This window comes from Asparagus officinalis, chromosome 5, assembly GCF_001876935.1.
Source record: "Asparagus officinalis chromosome 5, Aspof.V1, whole genome shotgun sequence".
Classification (NCBI taxonomy): Eukaryota; Viridiplantae; Streptophyta; class Magnoliopsida; order Asparagales; family Asparagaceae; genus Asparagus; species Asparagus officinalis.
In genome coordinates, this window is record NC_033798.1 from 1,665,971 (window position 1) to 1,691,402 (window position 25,432).

A 25,432-nucleotide genomic window follows, 5' to 3' on the forward strand; every position below is an offset into this window, starting at 1 on the left:
GGCCGAGGGAAAGGCTCGCCGGCGGAGCAGCGGATCTCACGCTCACACGCACGTGCTTCAGGACCAGGCTCCTCGCTGCGGTCGCCGCCATCGAGAGTTATAGAGAGGGAGAGAGAGAGAGGTAGGGAAGAAAGGACGAGGAAATACTGGAACCCTCGTATCGCATTTAAAAGGTAAATTTCTCCAAACCCCGCGATACTGTTGAGCATAACCGACAAGCCCTCAGAAATAAATGAAGAAAAGATAGGACAATTTTTGAAAACAGACCCCTTTACAAATTTATTCCCAAAAAAGATCTGTTTCCACTTTACTTTTAGGGGCTGTTCGTTTCGCAAAAAAAATGAGAAATCAAAGAATAGGAAACCTATTTTCTATAATAATTGTTTTGAGGTTGTTTGGTTGGTTTAAAAAAGAAGGAAATTATAGAATAGGAGATGAGATGAGATGAGTTGTCACTTTATTATTGGATGATGTGAGTGATTTTTTTAAAAAAATTGTTTTGAGGTTGTTTGGTTGGTTAAAAAAATAAGGAAATGAATTGAAGGTATATTATTGGATAATGTTTCGAGGTTGTTTGTGTTTGGTTCATTTTTAAAAATAAGAAAATAGATGAGATGAGATGAGTTGGAGGTATATTATTGGATGATGTGACACATACTTAAGGAAATCAGTTTCTTGTTTTTTTTTTTTAGGAAATGGATGGAAAGGAAGATTTAATGAGATGAGATGAGTTGTTATAATATTATTGGATGATGTGTGCGATTTTTAAAAATGAGATAAGATGAGATGTGATAAGTTGAATGATGTGACACATTTCTTGTGTTTGGTTTATTTTTAAAGGTAAGAAAGGAGATGAAATGAGATGAGTTGGATGATAAAAATAATATTTTATTCGATGTTATGGGTGAGTTTTAGGGATGGAAATGGATAAAAATATTATTTTATTGATTTCCTTGTACCGATTTCATTTTCTTTGATTTTAGGAAACCAACCAAATGGACCCTTAAAAAACGATCTAGTTTTAGCTATAGTGCTGAAACTGGGTCGTTTTTTGGAAAAAATATTCCCAAACTTCCCGTGAAGTTTTTCCATAACAAAACTTGTCAAAACCCCCCAATATTATTGAGCATAACCGAGAAGCCCCCAGAAATAAATGAAGAAAAGATAAAAGGCCCAGGATAACGTTGCTCTCTCTCACTCTCACCCTATGAAAGGCGAATGGGAGTCATCTCTCGTCACGCTCAGCACCCTCAAATCTCGCCTCCTCTCTTCTCCTCTGCAGCGGACCGCCGCCTTTGCTGTCCTGCGCCGTCTAAGGCCAGAGATGGGCTCGGCGGCCGCGCCGTGGCGAGCGGTAGCAGCGGAGCGCGCGACGGTCGGTCCAAATGGCGCCGTCCCCAGCCAGGATGCGGCAGGAATGGCTCGGAGAGGTCGTTCTATGGGCGCCAGTACTTCCCTCTAGCCGCGGTCGTCGGCCAGGTATACGCTCACCTCTTACTGCTTTCTGTTGATTCAGATTTCTTAAATTGCGCGCAGTGAGTGATTCTGATTATTTCTTGAATTGCGGCGGCATGTTAGAATATAAAAAATATAAACTTTTGGGTGGTCTTCTGATTATTTATTGTGCTCTTAATATTTGTAAATCGAGGTTCCGTTACCTTTTGGGTCGTATTGTCTAGGATGCCATCAAAACGGCTTTGCTCCTTGGTGCTACCGACCGCGAGGTTGGAGGGATCGCCATCTCCGGTAAGCGGGGGACTGCGAAGACGGTGATGGCACGGGGATTGCACGCCATCCTTCCTCCGATCGAGGTGACTGTTGGCTCCATATCAAATGCGGACCCCTCTTGTCCCGAAGAGTAAGATCGTTGGCATTTTCCTTCCGAGTTTTGATATGAAATTTGAATTTGTAGAGTTACATCTGATTCTACCTTGATGTTTGGTGCACATCATGCAAGTATTGGAAGACATTTGGAGTGTCGCCTAGTTTGGGGCACATCATCTGATTCTACCTTGATGTTTGATATGAAATAACTGACTTTTGGCGGATTTTTATTACTTGGATCATTTACCTGTAATTACTAGGCTTGTATCAATCACAGAATTCTACAATAATTTTATGTGTTGATAAGAAAACCCGTCTTTTCAGATGTTTTGTCACTGATTTATACTGTTGGCGCATTCTACTTATTCAGGGTCCTGTTGTATCGAGAAGCTTTGGCTTCATATTCTATATTATTTATCCGCTATTTCTGTAAGTAGGCTGTGTATATAATAAATCAGCTGATGTGTAGAGAAGCTCTCTAATTCCATTTTGTTATATCGAGGTTTCTGGTTATAGCATTTCATCTGAAAAAATCTAATTGACTGCTAATAGTATGAGTTTTTTTTTATAGATATTCATGCATTCTTCCGGGTTGAAATTTCAATACCCGTGCTTTCTAATGTTTTAAATTGTCCCGCCTCTTTTAGATGGGAAGATGGATTAGCTGAAAGGGTAGAATATGATGCCTCTGGTAATCTGAAGACTGAAATTGTGAAGTCACCTTTTGTCCAGGTATAGCTTACCGAAGTGAACTATTATAGAATGTATCCTGCAATTGTCAACCGGTAGATAATATAAGTTTCTTAACATGTCACAGATTCCACTTGGTGTCACAGAAGATAGACTAATAGGATCCGTTGATGTTGAGGAGTCTGTAAAATCTGGAACAACAGTATTCCAACCAGGGTTACTTGCTGAAGCCCACAGAGGAGTATTGTATGTTGATGAAATAAACCTTTTAGATGAGGGTATTAGCAATCTGCTTCTAAATGTCCTGACCGAAGGAGTTAATATTGTGGAAAGAGAAGGGATAAGCTTTCGTCATCCATGTAAACCGCTACTTATTGCTACTTACAATCCTGAAGAAGGGTCTGTACGAGAACACCTATTGGATCGCATTGCAATAAACCTAAGGTACTTAAAATTATTATTACATCTTACAACCCTATAAAGCATCAAGGATCTGGAATTTTATAAACTGGGTCGTCTATAGCAATCTTATCAAGTGCTAAGCGTCATTATCCAAAATTGTTGGTCATTGTCTTATTTCATTATCCTCAACTCCCGTGGACCTTTCTTATGCAGCGCAGACCTTCCAATGAGTTTTGATGACAGAGTAGCAGCTGTAGGAGTTGCGACACAGTTTCAAGAATCCAGCAATGAGGTGTTCGAAATGGTGGAAGAAGAAACTGAAGTTGCTAAAACTCAGGTAATTTTGTAAGTCAAGTGATACCTATTTACCACTAATTAATCGAAACCACAACGGATATGCTGCATATGATCATGACAAAATTATTTGTAAACCTTTGATTCATAAGTAGCATGTCATAATGATGTAATTGTTTTTAATTGTACAAACAATTGAATATACAAATATGTATACTTTACATATTTCATGTAACATCTAGTGATTGCTGAGGTGCTAAGCCAATTTTCTTTTATAGATAAAGATGCAAATATGTTCAAGCACTTAATTTATTAACGTAGAGTACTTCTGTAATTATGATTCTTATTTTATTTCTATTTGAACTATTTCAACAAGTTTGCGCCCATCTCGAGGTAACTGTTTGTTGTCAGACCATGACTAGTTTCGAAGTACGGGAAATCTAGCAAGTAGTAATGAGGTTGCTCGATTCGGTTTCAGCTAGGACTTGATCGTTTCATGGAAAAGTTATATGCCATTTTCACTACTAGTTTCTTATGAGAATTTTGGTAAAAATCTGTCTTTATGCTTATGCAATGATGAGATTTTCTTTCTTCAGTACTGTGAAGGTTTTTAATTATGAACCTAAGAGATATTGGATCTGGAGATTGAATGGCTAAATTCTGCTCTTCCAGATCATTTTGGCAAGAGAGTATTTAAAGGATGTGAGCATGAACAGAGATCAACTAAAATATCTGGTCATGGAAGCAGTGCGAGGTGGTTGCCAGGTTCATTTGTTGAATCCTTGTTATATGCTTGATCTTTCTTTGTATGCTTATTTGTTCCCCTGTAAACATTTTACTTAATTAGTGGTTTCTATCATTTTCTGAAGTTAAGCTCACTTGCTTCTATTCCTACTTCCTAGGTTGTACTTCTAGTCTAGGAAATAGATTTTTGTTGGCTAATTGTTGTTATCTAATTCAGCAGGTTAACTTTGAAAGTCCTATATTTAATCTAATGAACCTTGAGGTTGCAAGTAATAACTTCTGATACCTGTGCTTTCAGCGACAAAAATATGGAAGGTTCATCTCTCTCTTAATTCTGTGTCAAAAGTTTTGGAAGTTTGTTACAAGAGAGCACAATTCTTGTCCTTCCGAACTATAAGTGACATCATAATGACCATTATTTCATCCTCTTCTGGGACATGAAATAAATGTTGTTGATAATTCATTACACCTCATAATGGATCTCTAATGAATGCTGACTTGTCTTTCCAAGGTTGGCAAGAGGTTGATCCAACACCAAGTTCCATGGACTCAATATTGCATAGGAAACCATCTGCATGACCGTCTTGTTCAACTGACCTCATTCTGGTGTCCCATTCTTTTCCCCCCTTTATGTTAGTCATGACTTGATATTGAACATGGTGAGTTGGCAAGTCTGATTCTACTGAATATCTCTCTCCATTTCCCATTGCTACACACACACGCATAGCCACCCACGCACGCACACGCACATATTTCTCCCTCAAGAGAACCCACCGACCCTACAGGAAAAGAAAAGTGAGTTAAATTCTTTTCAATGTTTTCTAATTTGTAAATTCCTCAGGATTTTCCTGTCCTGTGAATATTATTGCTACTGGGGAATGTGTCATAAGTTACTGTTTCCATTACATACCCCAATGGAATTGTACAGCAAACTGCTTGCATTTTGGATTATTCTCCCTAGAATTTTATTTGTTAACCTAAATCCTAAATGTCTCAACATGGTATCATGGCACATCTGATACTTCTTCCTGAGTTTCACTTTTTCTTTTTGCAAATTTTCTGAAGAGGGAATTCAATTGTGAATATTGCAAACCTCTCAACTTAAACCTATTGTGTAATGAGGATGTTGAGTTACTTTGACTCGGCAAAATTCATTTAGATGCTCCTTATCAAGCTTCACCTGGGTATCATAGAAAGTGATTAGTTAAGCCAGCATGCATGTAAATCATGCTTCTATAAAAATAAAAACTGCTATTTGCCATCTTTTAAAATCACTGCACTGTGCACAGGGTCATCGAGCTGAGCTGTATGCTGCACGGGTGGCTAAATGTTTGGCTGCGTTGGAGGGACGCGAAAAAGTTTATGTCGACGACCTCAAGAAAGCTGTTGAGTATTGTTTTCTCATAAAATTATTTATTGCTTTAGCTTGTAATTGATATATTCTTAAATCCATAACCTCTGTGTGTGTGTATTTGCGTGTGTGCGTATTTGCGTGTGTGCGCGTGTATACTTTTCAAACCCGTATGAGAAATAATGAACTTGTACAAACCATAACATACATCTCCACGCTAGGTGTTTGCATGATCGAACCATATCATACATCTCCAGCCTAGATGTTTGCATAATTGAAGTTTACCAACCAGAAAGTTGAATAAAATATATATATATATAGTACTCATGATATTTAAATCCTATTTTGCTCACCACAGGTAGAGCTGGTCATTCTTCCTCGTTCGATTGTCAATGATAACCCACAAGATCAGCAAAATCAGCCACCACCTCCACCTCCTCCTCCCCCTCCACAAAATCAGGACTCTGGTGAGGATCAGAACGAGGAAGAAGAGCAGGTTTGCTGAAAATATTCAACCGTATTTAATTCTTTTGAAATCCGGTTTAATATAGTATTCTCTCCATTTCTATGCTGCCCGTCAAAGATGAAGTTTATGATTTATCTATGAACAGGAGGACGAGGACCAGGACGAGAAGGAGGACCAGGAAAATGAGCAGCAAGAGCCCCAAATACCAGAGGAATTCATCTTTGATGCTGAAGGTGGCCTTGTAGATGAAAAGCTCCTTTTCTTTGCACAACAAGCGCAGAGGAAGAAAGGGAAAGCTGGAAGAGCTAAGAATGTAATATTTTCAGAGGATAGGGGGCGGTACATAAAGCCCATGCTCCCCAAGGTATCCTCTTGTTCTTCATAGTTTTCATAATATTCTGTGGTCATATATGATATCCTTCGATTAAAATATGTATAGGGAACATGATGAAGTGTTCAATAAAGACACGCCCATTTGACTCACAGTAGGAGTTGAAATAATCCACGTTTTATATGTATTTGCTCCTTGGTTTGGGATTTGACTAGTCATCCAATGCAGGGCCCTGTAAGACGACTTGCTGTTGATGCAACACTCAGAGCAGCTGCACCTTACCAAAAGCTAAGGAGGGAAAAAGATACTCAAAAGACTAGAAAAGTTTTTGTAGAAAAAACTGATATGAGAGCAAAAAGAATGGCTCGGAAAGCAGGTGCCCTGGTATGTTAGTATGAAAGTTAATGATTTACCATGAGTTCTTTTTTTTCTTTTGCTTGACAACATACTAGGTCACGGGAGATATTTAATTATGGAATAATTCAAGTTATCATTTGTTTTCTTTAAGGTTTGCTGGAGCTGCACATGCTACTGATTTTTGGCCCTTGTGTACACCTCCATGAGATTCCTGTAAGACGACTTTCTGTTGGTGCAACACTCAGAGCAGCTACACCTTACCAAAAGGCTTTTTTTCTTTTTTTCTATTTGAACTAAAAGACTAGAAAGATACTCAAAAGATACTCAAAAGACTAGAAAAGTTTTTGTAGAAAAAACTGATATGAGAGCAAAAAGAATGGCTCGGAAAGCAGGTGCCCTGGTATGTTAGTATGAAAGTTAATGATTTACCATGAGTTCTTTTTTTTCTTTTGCTTGACAACATACTAGGTCACGGGAGATATTTAATTATGGAATAATTCAAGTTATCATTTGTTTTCTTTAAGGTTTGCTGGAGCTGCACCTGCTACTGATTTTTGGCCCTTGTGTACTATTATATAAGTCATGTTTTTGTGTGAGTTTTTTCAAAAATTATTTTATGGCAGGTAATCTTCGTTGTTGATGCCAGTGGCAGTATGGCATTAAACCGTATGCAAAATGCTAAAGGTGCAGCATTGAAACTATTGGCAGAAAGCTATACTAGCAGAGATCAGGTATGATGTAAATTATGTCTCCATTCAGATGCATTTACAGCATCTCACATGTTAATGGTACCGTGTTTTATTACAATTGAGATAATGCATTATGCATACTTACTATAAAGTTGAATTATGTGTTACTTTGGCATACTATGTTAATGCTTGCCTCATTTCAAGTCATCTAATCCTTTGTATTGCATCTAAAATGTAGAGAAACATTCTTTAATCATTCTCTCTTAAAACTTCAATTTCTCTTTTATCAGGTATCCATCATTCCTTTCCGTGGAGATTATGCAGAAGTTCTACTTCCCCCTTCGAGATCAATTGCAATGGCTAGAAACCGTCTTGAGAGACTCCCGTGTGGTGGTGGTTCACCATTAGCTCATGGTCTTAGCACTGTAAGATCTACTATTTATCTTATATATTTACTTATATATTCTACAAGTCACCCTTTTTTTAATTTTTTTTTAGGCTGTTAGAGTTGGGCTTAATGCTGAAAAAAGTGGAGATGTTGGTCGTATTATGATTGTTGCAATTACTGATGGAAGGGCTAACATATCCTTGAAACGATCTACTGACCCAGAAGCTGCTGCTTCTGCTGATACTCCCAAACCTTCATCCCAAGAATTAAAGGTAACAATTAATCTTAGTGACCAGTATGTTTATCATATTGACTCTTATAACGTACCAAATGATCAGTTATTACCTTCTCTAATGACACATTTCTTTGGAATTTCTGATAAACTTCATATTTCTGTTCTCATTACGTTGAGCAAGCATGTAAAGATTTGCATGTATTCTGGATACAATTAGGTTAATTATTTTAGAGGTGAGAATTGTTTCAATCACATAAAAGAACTACTTTGTTGAATCCACTTTCATAATTTTGATAAAGTTGACATAAAGAATCTTTTTAATTCTTAATCTTAATAACTGCACTCTATTTTGAAATGCTAAAAGAATTTTTTTAATCAAATATGATGAAAATTCTTGGCGCCTCTCTTTTTGTACTCGTAGCAATTTGATACTAGTAATGTCAAAGACAGACAGTCTATAGGCTTCACTTTTCAAACCAGAGGCGAAAAAAAGAAAAAAAAAGAAAAAGGTTGTTTTATAGGTTGGATACAAAACTATCTAACTTCGATGAAAGTAGCTATGTATAAGCATTTATGCGTCTGAAGTCGAAAAGGAGTAGCATGTACTGAGGTTTAATATTGTTACCTGTTAGTGGCTTCTATGGGTAATGGCCAAGTACTAGGTGAATTCTATGCTGCATGTTTATCTGTTTCATATAATAGAATAAGTATCCTGTTCACAACAACTTATATTTCTTATGATCAAGATTGTGAATGTGATCTCATGAACATTTAGGTCTCAATCTCTTAAAGCATACAGAACGAGAATCCAGTTAAGAGTATCATAGCATTTTTGTTACTTATGAAACTCAGATCAACTTAAATCCTCGACTGTTCTCAGCCCCTATATGTTTGGGAGTTGTACAAGTCATCTTTTGCATGGTTAAATCATGAAATGTATGCTTCAGATACTCATTACGTTATTTTGATCTTCAAGGATGAAATCTTAGATGTTGCTGGAAAGATATACAAAGCAGGCATGTCTCTTCTAGTTATAGATACTGAAAACAAGTTTGTCTCTACTGGGTTTGCAAAGGAGATTGCAAGAGTAGCTCAAGGTACATTATCTTATCCCAACTGATGATTTTTTTATGGGTTAGTTGCAGTTACACCCCCATAATATATTGGTGAACCCACTTACAACCCTTAAACTATTTTATTAGCACTTGCACTTGAACCTCAGATTGGCGTCACCTTTTTTGCGCTCAATTTAGGGCAATTTGCTATTAAACTGAGGGCAAAATTATCGTCAGCTGATCCCATGTGATATCTCAATCAAACAGGAGAAATAATATTGTCTGGAGTTTTAGGAGTGTAATTTCTAATATAATAATTGAGAGGGTATTTCTGAAATTAACGTCTTTTTTATTTTACCTAGATGAATTCCAATTCCTTTCTTTCTCATTTGATCTTACAGGGAAATATTATTACTTGCCAAATGCTTCTGATGCTGTCATCTCTGCTGCCACAAAAGAGGCATTATCAGCCTTGAAAAGTTCATGATTTTGAAATTAGTATAGGAAAGGTAGGTAGTGTTTGTATTCTTTGTTAATAACCTTGTTGTTGTATATTTTTGGTCAATCTTCATCACAAGCCTTTGTACAAGCCCTTTTTCCCCTTATTGCTTGTTTGATGAATAATTGTCAAGTGTTGCGTCTTTTGTCTAGGGTAAGTTGACCTGAAAAACAACAGGAACATTATGAGAAATACAAATTGATCTCCTGGTTTCATCGGCATCAATGATTCATTCTTTTTTCCTTGCAGATATCTAGCTACTATCAACTCGAAGAATATTGTGTAGAGTAATGGTAATGATACGAAAATTTCTATACTATGGTACTACAAAGCACAAATATATGTAGTTTCGAGAATTATAATTTCTGAAAGCAGTTCACGAGGAAGGATCTCCCAACAGTTTTGCATCTTGCAGTACAAAATTAGTATGAAATTTGTTGGTACGTTTAGCAGTACTCTATTTTCTACCCGCGTGAGAATTTTCATTGAATGCTATAGCTGCATGTTGGACACCCAGATCATGCTTCTTACCTTGGCACTACAGTTAGTCGAGAAAACTACACAAATAATGATGTCCATTCTCAAGCTCAAAATGATTGAAGGTATATAGATGGAGTAAAAATTTATGTAGTTATAGGAACCTTGGGAGCCAAAAAAGTGAAGAATTTATCAGAGAATATAATGATTCTATGTAGTAACTGACAGATGCATTTTGATTTATATTGTGTATATAGCCATAGAATTTTTGATGCAGTGACAGATACTTAGATCAGTAGTCAATTTAACAAATGCTGCATTTATTTATTTATTTTGGAAGTAGGTTTGCGATGTAAGAAACAAGCTTGAAAACAGAAATGGTCCAAGCCTACGATGGCTTCAAGTGTACATAATGATCCTGTGAAGGTTAACTTTAATATTGTTTATTTATTTATTTATTTATTTATATTTTTCATAGTATTGACTTTAAATTTATATCTCATGTTAAGGTGGCATATACTATTGTCTCCTGATGATGACTTGGTAGTTGGTAGTTCACCAAACCAGGCTTTTGTCGCATAAATTCCTCTTCTCCCATGTGGTGGAGGGATCATTATGAGGCATCATCATCCTAATATTTAGCATCTGTAAATATTATTTAAAAGGATTTGGAATCTTTCTATGGGCTGATTTATTATTTAATAAATGATGTAATTTCTCCTGATTTGAGGAGTGGAAGTGAGTGTAATTTGTTGGGCATATAATGATAGTTATATCTGAAAAATATTGTAAATTACAAGTTCCTTTTACCCTCTTTGACCTCTCAAGGAGTGACCAGTGTTACAGTCAAACCATCTTTGCATCCATTAATATTTCTAATTTCCTTCAGAGCAGCAATTAGATTATCTTAATCTATATTTAATCAGAACCAGACCTAGGATTTTGGTTTTTTTTTCTTTTTCTTTCTTTCTTTTCTTTATTTTCGCTGGTGACGCGGCGCGGAAGTGATAACCTCGGAATCCACCAAGGGTGTTCTCTGAATCCATAAAGAACGATCTTCGAGTTCACAAAGAACTTCGAATCCACGAAGAAAATATTGAAAAGAGAAATTTTATTGATGAAAAGTTATTCTCTTTTTGGGTTACATGATTCTTCTTAAATAGAAAAACAAATAAGACTCCTAGTAAGATTAGAATTACAAAAATAGAAAGTATCAAATAATAGTAAGATTAGAATTACAAAAATAGAAAGTATCAAATAAGACTCCTAGTAAGACTAGAATTACAAAAATAGAAAGTATTAAATAACACTCCTAGTAAGACTAGAATTACAAAAAAAAGAAAGTGTCAAATTCTATCCTAAAAAAAGACTCATTATAATAGAGGAAACAAATCATGAATCAAAATTAATTTTGTTTCCTTATCTAATTTGACTCTAAAATTGAATTTATTTCCTAATCTATATTTCCTAATCTAAATAGACTCCAACTTAGATTAAGCGTTCTACATCAGTCTCCCCTTGTTGAAAGAAGCTCGACCCCGAGCTTATATTTGTTAGAATAGTAGTTTCATTGATAAATATCTTTCTTAACATGCATCGATCAGCACCCGTCTTGTACTTAGCATTGATTTTCTCCATTTGTTCTTTTACCGTCTCCGCTAGGGCCTCTTCTGAATCAAATTCATATATTATTCATTCTGACATCATGTGTATTTTATCGGCGGCATGTGGATGTGCAGTTGACTTCAAAAACTCTTCAAAATATGTTCTATGTTGCTGTTGCGCGCAGCGAAAATTTTGGCAGCACTTCGGCAGCACAACAAGAGAGTCAGGTCGCAATAAGAATTCCCGTCTCATCAAAGAAACAAGAATCTGAAGCGAATATCTCAACAAAGTGAGATATCGGCTCTTCCTCTCATCAGTTCTAGGACTGACATGTCGAGGGATCTTAAAAGGCTATTACAAATCACACAAAAGTGATATAACCAATTTTACGTGGTTCCGTAAATTGCCTACGTCCACGGGGCAAGATGGTTCCGAGCAACAAGTTTGATCATTGTCGAAACTTGTTACACATTCGTGATTGTTGAGGCCATTGGCGGCCATTTGGGTGAACTACATTCGGCTTGATTCCTTGGGCAAGAGGATACGTAGGCAGTCTTTCAGATGCAATCGGTTTGGATTAGTTGATTTTGATGGGGGTGAGATTGTTTGGACTCTCATTCGGATCCTCGACTTGTTGTGGATTGAGTTCGTACTGGACACAAGTTGGGACATTTGGTTGCTTTGGTGTCGGCTCAGTTTTGAAAGAAACTTCACCGAGGTGGAGAATTGTGAAGGAACGCGTTAGTGGGAGGTGGGCCAGACCCACGTAAAAGCGCAGAACCACATGACGTGGTTCCGTGTGAAGAGAAGAAGCCGGGCGCGTTTTGATTTTAACCGCTGGCCCACGAATGTTTTCATCAGGCTATAAATAGCCATATTATTTTGCCCTAGGTTTGCGGTGTGAGAGGGGCGAAACGTAGTCGCTTAGGAGAAAGAAAAAAAAACGCATCCGTCCTTTTTGAAGAAAAAGTGATTTTTTGAGCAGTCCTTTTTTTAAGGGTTTTGTGCATCCTTTTGTAGAGAGATATTGTGAGGGATTTGAGAGTTTGTTTGAGGGTTTAGGTTGTGAATGGTTGTAAACCCTAGTTGTATCTCTCCCTCTAATAGTAGATCTCCCCCCTCCTTGCCCCGCGGACGTAGGCAATTTGCTGAACCACGTAAAATTGGTTGTATCGCTTTTGTGTGATTTGTAATAGCCTTTTAGGATCCCTCGACAGGTCAGTCCTAGAACTGATGAGAGGAAGAGCCGATATCTCACTTTGTTGAGATATTCGCTTCAGATTCTTGTTTCCTTGGTGAGACGGAAATTCTTATTGCGACCTGACTCTCTTGTTGTGCTGTCGAAGTGCTGTCGAAATTTTCGCTGCGCGCAACAATCTACTATTAGAGAGAGAGATATAACTAGGGTTTATAATCATTCACAACCTAAACCCTCAAACAAACTCTCAAATCCCTCACAATATCTCTCTACAAAAGGATGCACAAAACCCTTAAAAAAAGGACTGCTCAAAAAATCACTTTTTCTTCAAAAAGGACGGCTGCGTTTTTTTTTTCTTTCCCTCAAGCGACTGCGTTTCACCCCTCTCACACTGCAAACCTAGGGCAAAATGATATGGCTATTTATAGCCTGATGAAAACATTCATGGGCCAACGGTTAAAATCAAAACGCGCCTGACTTCTTCTCTTCACACGGAACCGCGTCATGTGGTTTTGCGCGTTCACGTGGGTCTGGCCCACCTCCCACTAACGCGTTCGTTCACAGTTGCTTCTCATGTTCTAGTGCTTGAAGTATCATCAAATCCTTTTTAAAATTATTCACCAACTTTGCTTCTAGGGAAGAAAATCCTGTGTCATACTCCATATACAAATCTTTCATCTCCTTTGTCTCTAGCTCTACACCAAACAATTCACACATATCATCAATTGTCTCACTTTCTAATTTATCCTTCTCCTCCATCGGGACAACATCAATATGTGTAATATCGCTCTTAACCCCTTTGAGAATATCATGCATATCATCCATCTTCACTATCATATCACCATAATGAATCTCATGCATAACGATTGTTTGCACCTTAGGATGAATTTCGGTAGGGGTAGGTTCTTCTTTTTTAGTTACAACCAAGTAATAGACCTCTTCAGATTGCTTCAAGTTTTCTGCTAAAGCCTCGTTGTTTGCCACCAAAGGTTTCTTCTCCTCAGTAGCTTTTATCTTAGATGACTCTTTTTCTGTAAGAGGCAGAAGTACAATTCGTCATCCATCTTTCTTGAAGATATAAACATTGTCTCTACTTTTGTGGGTAACTCCAACATCGAATTGCCATGGCCTTCCTAAAAGCATATGACAAGTATCCATCTCGACCACATCACAGAACACATCATCAAAATACTTGTGACCGATAGAAAAAGGTACACGACACATCTCATCGTTCTACACGTCATCGCCCTTGTGAATCCAGTCGATCTTGTAGAGAGGTGGGTGTTTCTCTGTCTTCAAACCTAACTTATTCATCATACGTCGAGAGACAAGATTCTTTCTACTATGATTGTCAATAATAACATCACAAATCTTCTGCATCACAGTGCACCTCGTGCGGAAGATATTATACTCTGGAGGTGATTCTTCTTTCTTTATTGCTTCTTTAGTGCTCTTCCCAACTCCAAGGTCTTGTTTAGGGTCATTGTCGCTATTGAATTCATCATGTGGAGTCGAATCACGTCGCTGGCGGCGATCAACGCGATTTCGAACTCCTCTCGTGTTCAGACGCTCCACTGCCGAAGCAAGTCACTCTACAACAGTCTTCATCTGATTAACATCGGTCTTCAGCACGTCGAACTCAGTTCGAGAAATAGGGGCTTCATCACCTGCCATCGGATCGGAGGAACAAGACTCTGATACCAATTGACGTAGCGCGAAAGTGATAACCTAGGAATCCACCAAGGGTGTTTTCTGAATCCATAAAGAACGATCTTCGAATCCATGAAGAACTTCAAATCCACGAAGAAAATATTGAAAAGGAAAATTTTATTGATGAAAAGTTATTTTCTTTTGGGGTTACATGACTCTTCTTAAATAGAAAAACAAATAAGACTCCTAGTAAGACTAGAATTACAAAAATAGAAAGTATCAAATAAGACTCCTAGTAAGACTAGAATTACAAAAAAAAGAAAGTGTCAAATTCTATTCTAAAAAATACTCCTTATAATAGAGGAAACAAATCATGAATCAAAATTAATTTTGTTTCCTAATCTAATTTGACTCTAAAATTGAATTTATTTCTAAATTTATATTTCCTAATCTAAATAGACTCCAACTCAGATTAAGCGTTCTACAACAGCTGGGTCCAGTTGGATCTTAATTACCAAACAGTTTGAGAGCGTCACTCACAAATATGAAAAATATTCTGAGCTTACTGAAGGAAACTTGGCGGTAAAGAGCAAGAGAGAAACTAAAAAAGTTTTTTAAAAAAAGTATTTTATTTTCCCCCCCAATGAATTGATAAGATGGATGACTCCCATCACCGTGTAACTCTTTTCTTAGAAGGGATATGTTGCTAGATTGTCAAAATTTTCTTGATGCTATTCTTCCTTCCAAACTACTTTTAGTAAATAAATGATGCTAAGTGCTATCTTGAATTTATATAGGATCCATTAGAACCTATATTTGCAATATTGAAGGAGGGTAAATATGTAATTTCCTATTAACGGAACACGGGTACCTGCTCACCATTTTTCACTCAAAAGCAATTTCATGGGAGAAAGTTAAAAAAAAAACGTAATTTTGAAAATGCGAGGGGAGGGAGAATTTTTTTTTAACTCCTTTGAATTTAGAAATCTACTTTTTGTATAGCAATTAAGTATTAGTTCATTTTGAATTGTAAATCTTTTTAAAGAAGTGAATGGAATCTTCTTTATTTCTTTCTTTTTTTTTTGGATGAAAGTATTGAGTTTATTAGAAAGAATTTATGCAAAAAAAAGAAAAGAAAAGAAACTCGAATATTTTATTTTGATAGCACAATAAAGTATTAGTCAAAATAATCAGAAGATTCTTACTATTTTTCTTTTTCGATGCCAAGTATAATGCATAAGGACATGTTTATTTTAAAGATATAGAACATTGTGATCAAAAACACTTCTGTTGATGGCGATTGCGGAGCTTTTTATGTTAACTCTCATATTGTTGTCAACATAACCCTCCAATAATAAGAAATGTAGACATGAATATATACATGATCGATAAGGAAAATTCGCAATTACAAAGAAGTATGAGGAAAACATGCATATTTATAATAAATAGTACGAGGAAAATAGATGACACCGAGAAATATTAGAGACTGTGTGATCAACAAAGATTGTTTAAGGGGCTGTTTGTTTGCTAAAAAAATGAGAAAACCCCCAGCCACGTCAGATTTCAAGAAATCCCTCCTGCCACGTAGGATTTTAGTTTCAACCGATTTTCATATTACATGTTTGTTTTATTTTGTGATTTAAAGAAATGATGGTGTCACGTAGGATACCACGTCAGATTTTTGAGAAAAGTGTTTTCACACCAAAAACCTCTGAAAACACTTGAAAATGTTATTTTAATGAATTTTTAATTACTAAAAGCACTGTTAAAACAATGAATGTGAATAAAACATATTATTTAATTGCTGAAAATACGGTTACTATTGCGGCTGATTTTTATTTTTTTTATGTTCAAACAAACATAAGAAATAAAAATCGAAACACTGTTACTATTTGCGTCTGGATTTGTTTTTTATGTGACGTGGCGGTGACGTGACGGTGATTTCATTACGAAACAAACAAAAAAATACGAGAAATATCTTGAAATCTCTTGAAATGAGTTAAAATGTGAGTTTTTCGTTTTCCATTCTTTTCGGAAAACAACCAAACAACCCCTAAACGTAATAAAAATAAAGAAAAAAAAAGGAAAAACGGAGACCTACGGGCTTCCGGTGACCCAAGCCTTAAAGTTACCGGGTGAACGCCCGCCCGCTCGCCTATATGTACGCCCTCATTCTCGCCCATTCTCTTCGCAACTTTTACTCGAGATTTTCTTTTTCTTTTTTCCCCTCAACCCCGCAGAGATTTCTGAAGATCGAAGAGGAGAAATTTGAAAGGAGGTAAAGAGCAGTTCTTTATTTTAGAAAGAAGCTCTCTATATCAATTGATACCGATAGATTTTATCTTTGATTTTCATGGCCTTTTCATAGAGATCGTCTCCTAAAAGACGCGTCTTTTATTTATGTTTCCTTCTGAATCAGCATCTGTAGCTTCTCCTGGCGCTGCTTGCTCCTGGGTTTATCGCAGAGAAGGAGGATTTTCTTTTCTTTTTAATTTTTTTTCCAATTCAAATTAATAATAAAGCTGTAATCTTTTCCGCAGCTGAAGAAAGTTGATGGGTACCATGGCAGCGGCGTCTAATGGGGTGAGGTCGACGCTGAACCCAAACGCCCCTCTCTTCATCCCAGCAGCTTATCAGCAGGTGGAGGACTTCTCCCCCGAGTGGTGGGAGCTCGTGAAGACAACCTCGTGGTTCCGAGACCACTGGCTTCGTCGGCATGACCAGGAGCGAGGGAGCTTCGACGGCGAGGAGGAGGAGGAGGAGGATGGAGCGAGGGAGCTTCGACGGCGAGGAGGAGGAGGAGGAGGATGAGGACGATGTGGCAAACCTCCTGCCTGATTCCATCGATGTCGGGGTCCCCGATGAGTTCTCCGGTCTGGGGGCCGTCGACGGCGAGGCTTTTGAATTTGGAGAGCGGGAGCCCTTCTCTGCTGGGCTGATGAGGAAACAGAGCTCGAGGGCCGGTGAGTGTCGAAGCTGTTCGTGTGTGGATTTCTCTGAGCTGAGCTTTTGTTTGTTAGGGTGTGCTCCACTTAGTCCTTAGATTGATCAGATGCGTGGTGTGAATTGAATCCCCCTTTTATCTAACAGCAGGTGGTTTATCGAATAGCATCAGGCTCAGTGTCGCGATGTTCGATCAAAACCATGTAACATGACATTGTGGCACACCAGAATCCATTTCGTCGCACGCCGACCATATGGTCAGTGTATAATGTGAACTTGCGAAAATCCGAGTTCTCTCTTTTTCGCCCCCCGCCCCTCACGTTTTAGGGGTCGGTTCTCTTAGGTCTCTAACCCTGTACCTGTGCTAGTATTGATCTGATCTTATGTTAGTCCCCCCCACTTGACGTCGACATGAATTGTTTGATTTGGTTTTATGAAAGGTTTTGAATTGATACAAACTTAGTTACCCTCGGATTCTAACACCGTCATTGCAAGGGCTTTCAGACTGTGGAAGCATGATGATATATTAGGATCGAGTTAGTTCTTCATTGCTTCTACATATAGTTTGACTTTGCTGGTGCGTGAAACAGGTGAAGGAGATGCTGAGGCGGTGATGAGGAGTCTGAGCTTGAAATCTGCAAAGAATGTAATAACTGCTGCGAAGCCTGTGCTCGAATCTGCTGCGAAGCACCGTGCGAAGCCACTACTGCAGTATGCGAGCCCCAAGTTCTTGAGCCCTCGCCGCGTTATCCTGCAACCTCGCTAGATATCTCAGAGTAAATAGTATAAATCTCTGGCCCTTGTGATGCCCGGAGTGTGCCACAATCCTCCGTCTCTGATGTAAGAGGATCTTAGATGTGGTTCTAAGCAGTTCAGTTATTAGAAGGGAAAAAGTTGGTTGCATGTAGCTACAGACAGATGCTTCTTGTTCAATTCGATATATATAAAAAAAAAATTGTTTTCATACTTCCAAACTCTTTATCATTGGTGATATTGGAGGTTTTGTTTGTGAGTTTGGCGGCTGAGCAGGTGGAAAAGTCCATAGCAAGTTTTGGATTCTTGATCTTTTTCTTGCTAAGAATAAAAAAGATAAATTTGTCAATCACAGCTCGTTTCAGTAGAGATTGCTGTCTATGTTTCCATAAATTAACACAGATGTGAGAATCACACAAAGTCTTAATCTTTTGAAAACAACGATTGCTGTAATAAACAGAGCTCCCTCAGTGATTATTGAATCTCTTCTTCTTGCGGAATGCAATAACAGATAGCATACAAAAAAAAAATTAAAAACATCACTACATAGACTGATGTAAGTGTTGAAACAATATTTGAATAGCAAAAATAAAGAAAGAAAATAATGCAAAGCCCCCTTCTCCTCCTCTCCTTCACTGGGCTGGCTTGTAAAGCTTCTCCACCATTTTCCTGAACTCTGCACAATCAAACACCATTCTTCTTATGTTAATTCAAAATAAAATAACAAATTAAGGAATGATCAGCCAAGTTCACATAAACCAACCTTCTTGATTCACCCAAAGAGCTGCTGCTTGAGCATTCAGAGGGGAGTCATTGTTCGGTTCTGCGTTCATCCAAAAAAAAAATCTCAAACCGCCCAAAACAATAATTAGAAAGAACCCCGGAAAAATTGAAAAAAATTTACCTCCCAAAAGACTCTGAATGGAGAGTAAAATGGTTCGCACGTCATAAGCCGAAGACCATTTATCCTGAAGAATATCCAAGCAGATATTGCCGAAAACATCGACGTTCGGGTGGAAGCAAGAAGTATCAAACTTCACTTTGGGGGGCTTAAAAGGGTAATCAGTCGGAAAAGAAAGGGAGAGTTTGTAGATCATCCCTTCGTACACTGTGGCTTTACTGCCTGTGATCGTCCCCTTCCAGCAGAAAATGTTGTCTCCTTCAGGAAATGCCGAGATGCCCGGATCTCCACACATCTAAATAAATTGGTTATTTGGAGAAAAATTGATTAATATTTGAGATTTTTTTTTGTGTAATTTGATAGGAGAAGAGTACTTTTTTTGAGGTTTCTTTCCTTACCATCAAGGACATCAGTTCAGACTGCAGCCTGTTTTCGTAAGGAGAATGAAACGAAAATTGTTAGAAATAGGAAGATGCAGTGATCTTCAGCCGCAAAAAAAAACATGGGTAGTGAGATGTGACCCATCTCTCAAAAACCAAAAAGAAACAAAATCGAAGGAATACCTCTTCAAGACCGATTGCCCATCGGAGCTCTTAGAAACTGGCAGCGATTGCTTAGCATTAGGCGACGGCATCGCCGAGGCAACAGCAGCATTGTTGTTGGTTATGTTGCCATCCTGAGCATTCTCTCTGTGAGGCATCTTTGCTTCTCTTCGATTCTCTCTCTCCTCTCTTTGTTCTGCAAATGATAGATCTTGATGTCTCTATGTTTCTTCTTTCTGAGGGAGAGGAGAGAGAATTGGGAGTGAGATCTTTGAGAGGGATTTGTATTGGGGGTGAGTGATCTAATGGGGTTTTTTTTAAGGGAAGAAGATATTTGAATTTTTGTGACCGTTGGAGATGCAGACACGCGGTTTTGGCTAGATTCAGGTCCTGCTCTTTCAACGGCTACTTTCATGTCTTGATCATTTCCCCCTTAGAATTTTTTCTGGAAAGACCATTTTCTTTTTAAAAAAAATATTAGCAAAATCGGTTTTTATAAAATAATTAGCAAATTCGACATCGTTTCTACCGCGTCATCATGGCCGAGCAAAAAGAGACCAATTTTATAAACTTTAGTCTATAAAACACACGGGACTAGTAGTCGCGTGTATTTAGGTGTCATTGATCACATGTTAAACTTATTCTTTTAAAATACACAAAACTATTAGTCTGTGATTAGCGCCCTCTACATACACGGGACTATCAGTCTCCACTCAAAGATCTTTATCTCTATCCACTATACTTAAAGAATTGCTACAGTCCAGTTATTTCTCCACTCAAGCAAATTACTAACTTGATCATCGGAGGAATAACCGGAGAACCCAACCCCGCTCTCTTACGATTTGCTACATGTGCAGGAAAGAACAACCCGCCTCAAAACCGAACATTCAAAAGGTTAGAGGACCTCCGTTAACCAGATCACTTCTCTCATTGACTGTTTGATATCGGCCATCAACAATATATATGTTGATCATATTATCGTAATTGTTTTAATGCTTAGATTAATAAATTTGAGCTTAATTTTGATAAGCAAGAGACTTAATCTTAAAGTCTCCAAATATAATGAACACAAGTTTATGAGCTCTCTTCCGTCATATCCGTCATAGGACTACATCTTTTTCAATTTTATTTGTGATGTTCATTTTTTTATATCCACGTGTCTGTCTGCATGTGTATATAAGGGCATCTCGAACGCAGCAGCATTTTTGAGCTCCAACCGTACCGTATTTTTTGTGGCATTTTGGAGGAGATGAACAATGAGACGTCAAATATGGTGCTGCACTGTTCCCGCGTTATTACTGTGTATTGTTTTAAACTTTTTTAAATATTTATTTTTTACCTCATAATTAATATAAAAGTAGATAAAAGGGAATAAACTGAGAATATTCTTTTTTGGTGTAAAAAATAGTACAATGGGTTGGAGATGTATTACTATTTGATATGATTTTTGCGTTATTTGATGCAAAATTTACAACATTTTGGTGCAATGGGTTAAAGATGGTCTAATATTTTACATCCGCATCCATATATTTTTGCAGGCCTCTCGCTCATAACGGGTCCATACCCGCAACCCGAAAGATATGGTAAAAGCATTAAAAAACCGCGAGCGAAAGAAAGAGACCTAAAACCCTAATCGCGGCGATCGAAGATGAAGAAGAAGAAGAGGGAAATGGAAGAAGACAGCGACGAATTCGATGACGATGAAGAGGAAGCAGTCGTAGTTGGTCAAATCCCTACGGTCTCAATCCCTCGCCACATCAAGAAGCGATCTCTCAAGAACAAAGCCCTAAGCGTCAGCTTCAGCGAGAAAGACCTCAAGTAATTCTAATTTTTTTGTCATTTTTAGGGGGGTTTTATTGTTGTTTGAGTTGAGAGTCTTATTAGCGTTTTTGGGGGTTTGACGTGGTGCAGGGATTTTGTTGGTGGGTTCCACAAGAGGAAGAAGAAGAGGAGGAAGGAAGCGGAGAAACAGCAGAAGCAGAAGGACAGGTTGAAACGCATTGAAGCACGAAAAAGGGTGAGTCTTTGTTTTCCACTGTGCGTAAAATTGCAATTTTGATAAATGTTTTGAATCCCTTGAGGTATGTTGGGTTTGAAGTTAGATAGAGGATTGAAATTGATGAAGTTAGTTGGGGAGAAGGGAGGGGAAGTAGGGAGAAAATCATAGAATTATATGCATTTTCGCATAATTTCGAATGGAAGTTAGATGCGTATGAGACCTCGGTAAACTTTCGCCGTTTGGTCAATGTGGCACTAAATGGATGTTTTGCTCTGGACTAGTCACGGGCAAAACAATGCAGTGGCAGCGTCTCCACCTGCTTGCAACTGCGAATGTGAGATTGGTTATGACAATGTTTGTTGGAAGCATTGAAGCACTCACACCTAAAAGTTAGCAGTTGGATGGAGGGAATCAAAATCTCTAACTAACCCACATAGACTCCCAATTCAGTCGACGTGGGAGTTGATGGACCCTAGCATTAACTTGAACAAATAATTGGTACTAGTTCTGCAGAAACTAGTTATTCACGTTTTATCTTTCTAATATGAAATCATATTTATACTTTGGGTGGTTCTATTTTCGTGCACTTTGATCTTTGCGTTTTCTCCTTGGTTTTACTTAAGTAGTATCAGTTGCTTTATTATAATTGGTGATTGATATAGATAAGTTGCTAGTAATATGTTGATTACTATCTGATGGGATAATACACGCAATTTAAGATGTACTTTATGGAAAAAGGAAGGTTCTTCAAATGCGTTGAAATGATTCATTATAGAATGGTAGGTAGTTCCCTCAAAAGTTGGGAGCAGTTTTGGTCAATGCGTACTATAAATGGTTCTTGTTCAAGCAGCAAAGTGTATAAATACCAATTTTCCAAATAGCAGGAAAATATAGTATAGCGGACAGAGGTACTGCTAAGCATTACAATGGTTAGGAGGAAGCCCTGGCGTCTGCTTAATGACTTTGAAAACAATTTCGAAAATAAACTTGGAGGCAACTACTTCAACATGCCTAATGTCTTGGATACAGTTCTAGGATGATCTAACTACTGTAAGTTACAGAGGATGAGTGTGTTCATGCACGAGTGTTGTGTGTGTGTGTGCGCGTGTGGTGGTGGTCTGGGGTTGGGGGGAAGGTGTTGAACATAAGAGCTTGGAGGGGTGGCTGTGTAATTTTCCATGGGGTAGAGGCTGAAATAATGATTCTAACTTTATCCATACTATTTTTACCAGTTATTCGATATTACATTTTAAAATGTATGTATGCTAATTAATTAAAGCTAAGGGTGGAAGAGGAACTATTAAAATTAGTAAGGGGTTACCAACATTTGTCTTAAAGTATCAAAATCAGGCGTATGAAACTATACATGTGCATCACATCATCTATTATCTTGCTCAAAATTTTGAAATATTTAATTAGCAGTTCAGTTGGTTGCAATATAGTTTATTATGCACTGTTATAATCAAGTAGGTTTCTATAGGTGTACAAGTGTCTGAGGTCAGACCGTCAGAGGTTTTTTTTTTACTCCTTTAATCATAAGTTGTCAATTATATTTTTTAGGGGTTTGCACTAAAACTGCGTGTAATATTAGTTAGCCTTTGGGTGTCATTGGTCTATTTTCTATGTGGGTGTTCTTGGTTGCGCTCTTACTTACTTTCCAGCAGAGGTCATGTGTCTATGAATTCCAAGCAGAATATGGCTATCCTCTAGCATATGATTCTGAGTGATGGTAGATTTGCTCTTGATTTGATTGCCTCTTCACTACTGCAACATATGCCTGCCATTTAACCTAGGCTTTGCTAAATTGCTGCCTTACATTTGTTTCAGAGGAAGCAAGAGAAAGAACTTGCTCTTTATGGTGGAGCGTTAGCGGATCCATCTGCACCAGAATTAGAACCTGATGAAGGCCCTGGTAGTGATAAGGAAGAAGATGAATGCCCCGAAACTGCACCAGTTTCTGGTATCTTACTCGTGTTCATGTATCTCTTTCTATGAAACTAGTTGATAAAACTGTTTGATGTATATGTTAACTAACTGATAACATGTAACTTGATACCCTTCAACTTATTTCTTTAGCATTTATCATCCCTGGATTTGCCATTTGACAGTTAACTTGGTGGTGATAAGTACTAACAAATGAGTTGGGTGAGAAGTGTAACTGAACACACACACACACACACATGCAATTTACTCTTGACTAATTCTGTATTTGATGATCGCGGGACATCGTTGATTTTTCAGAAACAAAGACATATGAAAGTGACTACACAACAATCACGGTTAACATCAGTGAACTCAACGGTGAAGACGAGGATGATCTGAGGCCAGTTCGTCCTCTTACAGTACAGGGTACCTTGCCAGAAAAGAAAAACAAGTTGCCTGTGAAGAAGAAACCAATGAAGATTATCAAACGACGAAAACCTCAGAAAAAAGCTGCAGGCGGCAAGAAGGATAAAAGGAAGGGCAAGAGCAAACGATAATTATCTATGTGGAATTTTTGTATTTTTGTTTGAGCTCCTTTTGTAACACCTTATGCTTTTGAGAAACAGACGATAACATTTTTATGAAAATGAATTTGTCGGGAAAAAAACCCACCCCCACCACCAAACTTTTGCCCCCTCATAAGGCTCACAGTAACAGACTGCCAATATAAAAAATAACATAGCAGCTAGAATTTTGCTTGAAATTGAAAGAAAGAACCATTGATATGTGCACTGTACAACCTCAACTCTTTACATATATATAAATTAATATGAAACAATATTTCTTATATACATTTTACACTGAGAACAAAGCTATATACATTTTTCATATTTACACAAAGTTCTAGCTACCTGATGAATGAGAAGCGGCAAGGAGAGCAGCACCTGTTCCGGAACCGTTCTCGTATGCTCTGAGTACAACATTCTGTGCAATTTGTTCTCCCAATATTTCCACCACTGCTTCATCCAAGTAATTCCTGAACATTGAATACCCAGAATAGAGACATCCCTCTATTGCAACAACTGTTCTCAGCATTTTTCCTTTTGTTCTGCCACTTCCAATACCGCCGCTCCCATCTCTTCCTATTTTCTTCAGTATTCCGACTATCCCTGCTGCAGATAAGCGAGCCGCCCTTCGAGTGACTATATCACAAACACTCACAACAAGTCTTCTTGCTTTCAAAGAGATCTCTGGCATCTAAAATATTATTATTAACCCATATGGTCAGAAACATGATTGTTTGTGCAAAAAATAGAAGTGTAAATTTCACAAACCCTCCTGAAAGCTCCTGAACTTGGGGGAGTTTGCAAGAACTCCCAAACTTTATAAATCAGACACAAAAAACTCGGAACTTGTTTCACTTACGTACCACTGATGGCAACTAATTTAGGTTGCTACATGATTTGCACATATGTTTTGTACAACTTTGCATTAAGTGCTTGTTAATTTTACTTTGAAAGTTCTTCAGGTTACAGTCGGTAATAATTTAGTCTTGTTAGCCTTTTTTCGAATAGTTCAGAGGGTTTGTATGATTTTGAAAGTTCAGGGGGTTTTCTCCAGTATATAGAGCTTAGGGGTTTTATGCAAACACCCAAATTTCAGGTGTTTGGTGAAATAAATTTACCCCAAAAATAAAGCAGTAAAACAAAATGATGGAGAACTTACTTGAAAGTTCTCTTGCAGTATCCTACTGACATCTCTTAGATCAGGAGAATCATCCTCATGCATGGCAGCCATCAAAGATGTCCTGGATATTTTAAGACAACATCAAGTTGTTCAAATGAAGGAGAATATGAAAGAAAGGTTAGAGCACTGCAACCTGCAACAATTTGCCAATTTCCCAGTTTCCACAATGAACAATCAAATTAAAGTTGTTACACTTACATCTAGTAATGTGGTGCTCATGTTAAGACAACATCAAGTTGTTCAAATGAAGGAGAATATGAAAGAAAGGTTAGAGCACTGCAACCTGCAACAATTTGCCAATTTCCCAGTTTCCACAATGAACAATCAAATTAAAGTTGTTACACTTACATCTAGTAATGTGGTGCTCATG

At 37.8% G+C, this 25,432-nt stretch overlaps 6 protein-coding genes across 6 annotated transcripts in view; 3 read left to right on the forward strand and 3 right to left on the reverse strand.

Annotated features, from left to right (window-relative positions):
• Positions 1-172, reverse strand: part of LOC109843298 (acyl carrier protein 2, mitochondrial-like) — a 5,892-nt gene extending 5,720 nt beyond the window's left edge. The window contains exon 1 of the mRNA XM_020412228.1: positions 1-172. This exon is cut by the window's left edge and continues 101 nt beyond it. Coding sequence (XP_020267817.1) covers positions 1-91 — 91 coding nt within the window. The 5' untranslated portion in view covers positions 92-172.
• On the forward strand, positions 1,219-9,546 carry LOC109844029 (magnesium-chelatase subunit ChlD, chloroplastic). Its single transcript, XM_020413033.1, has 15 exons — positions 1,219-1,479; positions 1,680-1,858; positions 2,472-2,556; positions 2,642-2,958; positions 3,130-3,253; positions 3,883-3,975; positions 5,244-5,339; positions 5,664-5,801; positions 5,917-6,135; positions 6,331-6,486; positions 7,083-7,190; positions 7,439-7,573; positions 7,647-7,808; positions 8,748-8,868; positions 9,228-9,546. Exons 1-15 carry the CDS (start codon positions 1,219-1,221, stop codon positions 9,311-9,313), a joined length of 2,280 nt encoding a protein of 759 aa, XP_020268622.1. The 3' UTR covers positions 9,314-9,546.
• Positions 16,427-18,584, forward strand: LOC109843038 (protein EARLY RESPONSIVE TO DEHYDRATION 15-like). The gene is made up of 4 exons (XM_020411971.1): positions 16,427-16,533; positions 16,796-17,003; positions 17,047-17,218; positions 17,789-18,584. The coding sequence occupies exons 2-4, from the start codon at positions 16,809-16,811 to the stop codon at positions 17,962-17,964; spliced, it is 543 nt and encodes a 180-aa protein (XP_020267560.1). The 5' UTR covers positions 16,427-16,533; positions 16,796-16,808; the 3' UTR covers positions 17,965-18,584.
• On the reverse strand, positions 18,396-19,697 carry LOC109843037 (ubiquitin-conjugating enzyme E2 20-like). Its single transcript, XM_020411970.1, has 5 exons — positions 19,416-19,697; positions 19,251-19,278; positions 18,856-19,147; positions 18,715-18,774; positions 18,396-18,627 (listed from the first exon to the last, which is right to left on the reverse strand). The coding sequence occupies exons 1-5, from the start codon at positions 19,550-19,552 to the stop codon at positions 18,584-18,586; spliced, it is 561 nt and encodes a 186-aa protein (XP_020267559.1). The 5' UTR covers positions 19,553-19,697; the 3' UTR covers positions 18,396-18,583.
• LOC109843428 (ribosomal RNA-processing protein 17) lies at positions 20,981-23,978 on the forward strand. Its single transcript, XM_020412364.1, has 4 exons — positions 20,981-21,212; positions 21,306-21,411; positions 23,221-23,353; positions 23,635-23,978. Exons 1-4 carry the CDS (start codon positions 21,043-21,045, stop codon positions 23,871-23,873), a joined length of 648 nt encoding a protein of 215 aa, XP_020267953.1. The 5' UTR covers positions 20,981-21,042; the 3' UTR covers positions 23,874-23,978.
• LOC109843425 (hexokinase-3-like) overlaps positions 24,102-25,432 on the reverse strand; it is an 11,636-nt gene continuing 10,305 nt past the window's right edge. The window contains exons 8-9 of the mRNA XM_020412361.1: positions 25,042-25,123; positions 24,102-24,573 (exon numbers count right to left, since the gene is read on the reverse strand). Coding sequence (XP_020267950.1) covers positions 24,220-24,573; positions 25,042-25,123 — 436 coding nt within the window. The 3' untranslated portion in view covers positions 24,102-24,219. The remainder of the gene's footprint in view (positions 24,574-25,041; positions 25,124-25,432) is intronic.

Bases quoted from the DNA above. Each gene is read 5' to 3' on its own strand.
- LOC109844029 (XM_020413033.1), top strand. From the start codon at position 1,219: ATGGGAGTCATCTCTCGTCACGCTCAGCACCCTCAAATCTCGCCTCCT. The intron at 2,557-2,641 runs GTATAGCTTACC...AACATGTCACAG, and splicing joins TGAAGTCACCTTTTGTCCAG to ATTCCACTTGGTGTCACAGA. The intron at 7,809-8,747 runs GTAACAATTAAT...TTGATCTTCAAG, and splicing joins CTTCATCCCAAGAATTAAAG to GATGAAATCTTAGATGTTGC.
- LOC109843038 (XM_020411971.1), top strand. From the start codon at position 16,809: ATGGGTACCATGGCAGCGGCGTCTAATGGGGTGAGGTCGACGCTGAAC. The intron at 17,004-17,046 runs GAGGAGGAGGAG...TTCGACGGCGAG, and splicing joins GAGGGAGCTTCGACGGCGAG to GAGGAGGAGGAGGAGGATGA. The intron at 17,219-17,788 runs GTGAGTGTCGAA...TGCGTGAAACAG, and splicing joins GAAACAGAGCTCGAGGGCCG to GTGAAGGAGATGCTGAGGCG.
- LOC109843037 (XM_020411970.1), bottom strand. From the start codon at position 19,552: ATGCCTCACAGAGAGAATGCTCAGGATGGCAACATAACCAACAACAAT. The intron at 18,775-18,855 runs GTAAATTTTTTT...GGATGAACGCAG, and splicing joins CATTCAGAGTCTTTTGGGAG to AACCGAACAATGACTCCCCT. The intron at 18,628-18,714 runs GTTGGTTTATGT...TTGATTGTGCAG, and splicing joins TCTTTGGGTGAATCAAGAAG to AGTTCAGGAAAATGGTGGAG.
- LOC109843428 (XM_020412364.1), top strand. From the start codon at position 21,043: ATGAAGAAGAAGAAGAGGGAAATGGAAGAAGACAGCGACGAATTCGAT. The intron at 21,213-21,305 runs GTAATTCTAATT...GACGTGGTGCAG, and splicing joins TTCAGCGAGAAAGACCTCAA to GGATTTTGTTGGTGGGTTCC. The intron at 21,412-23,220 runs GTGAGTCTTTGT...CATTTGTTTCAG, and splicing joins GCATTGAAGCACGAAAAAGG to AGGAAGCAAGAGAAAGAACT.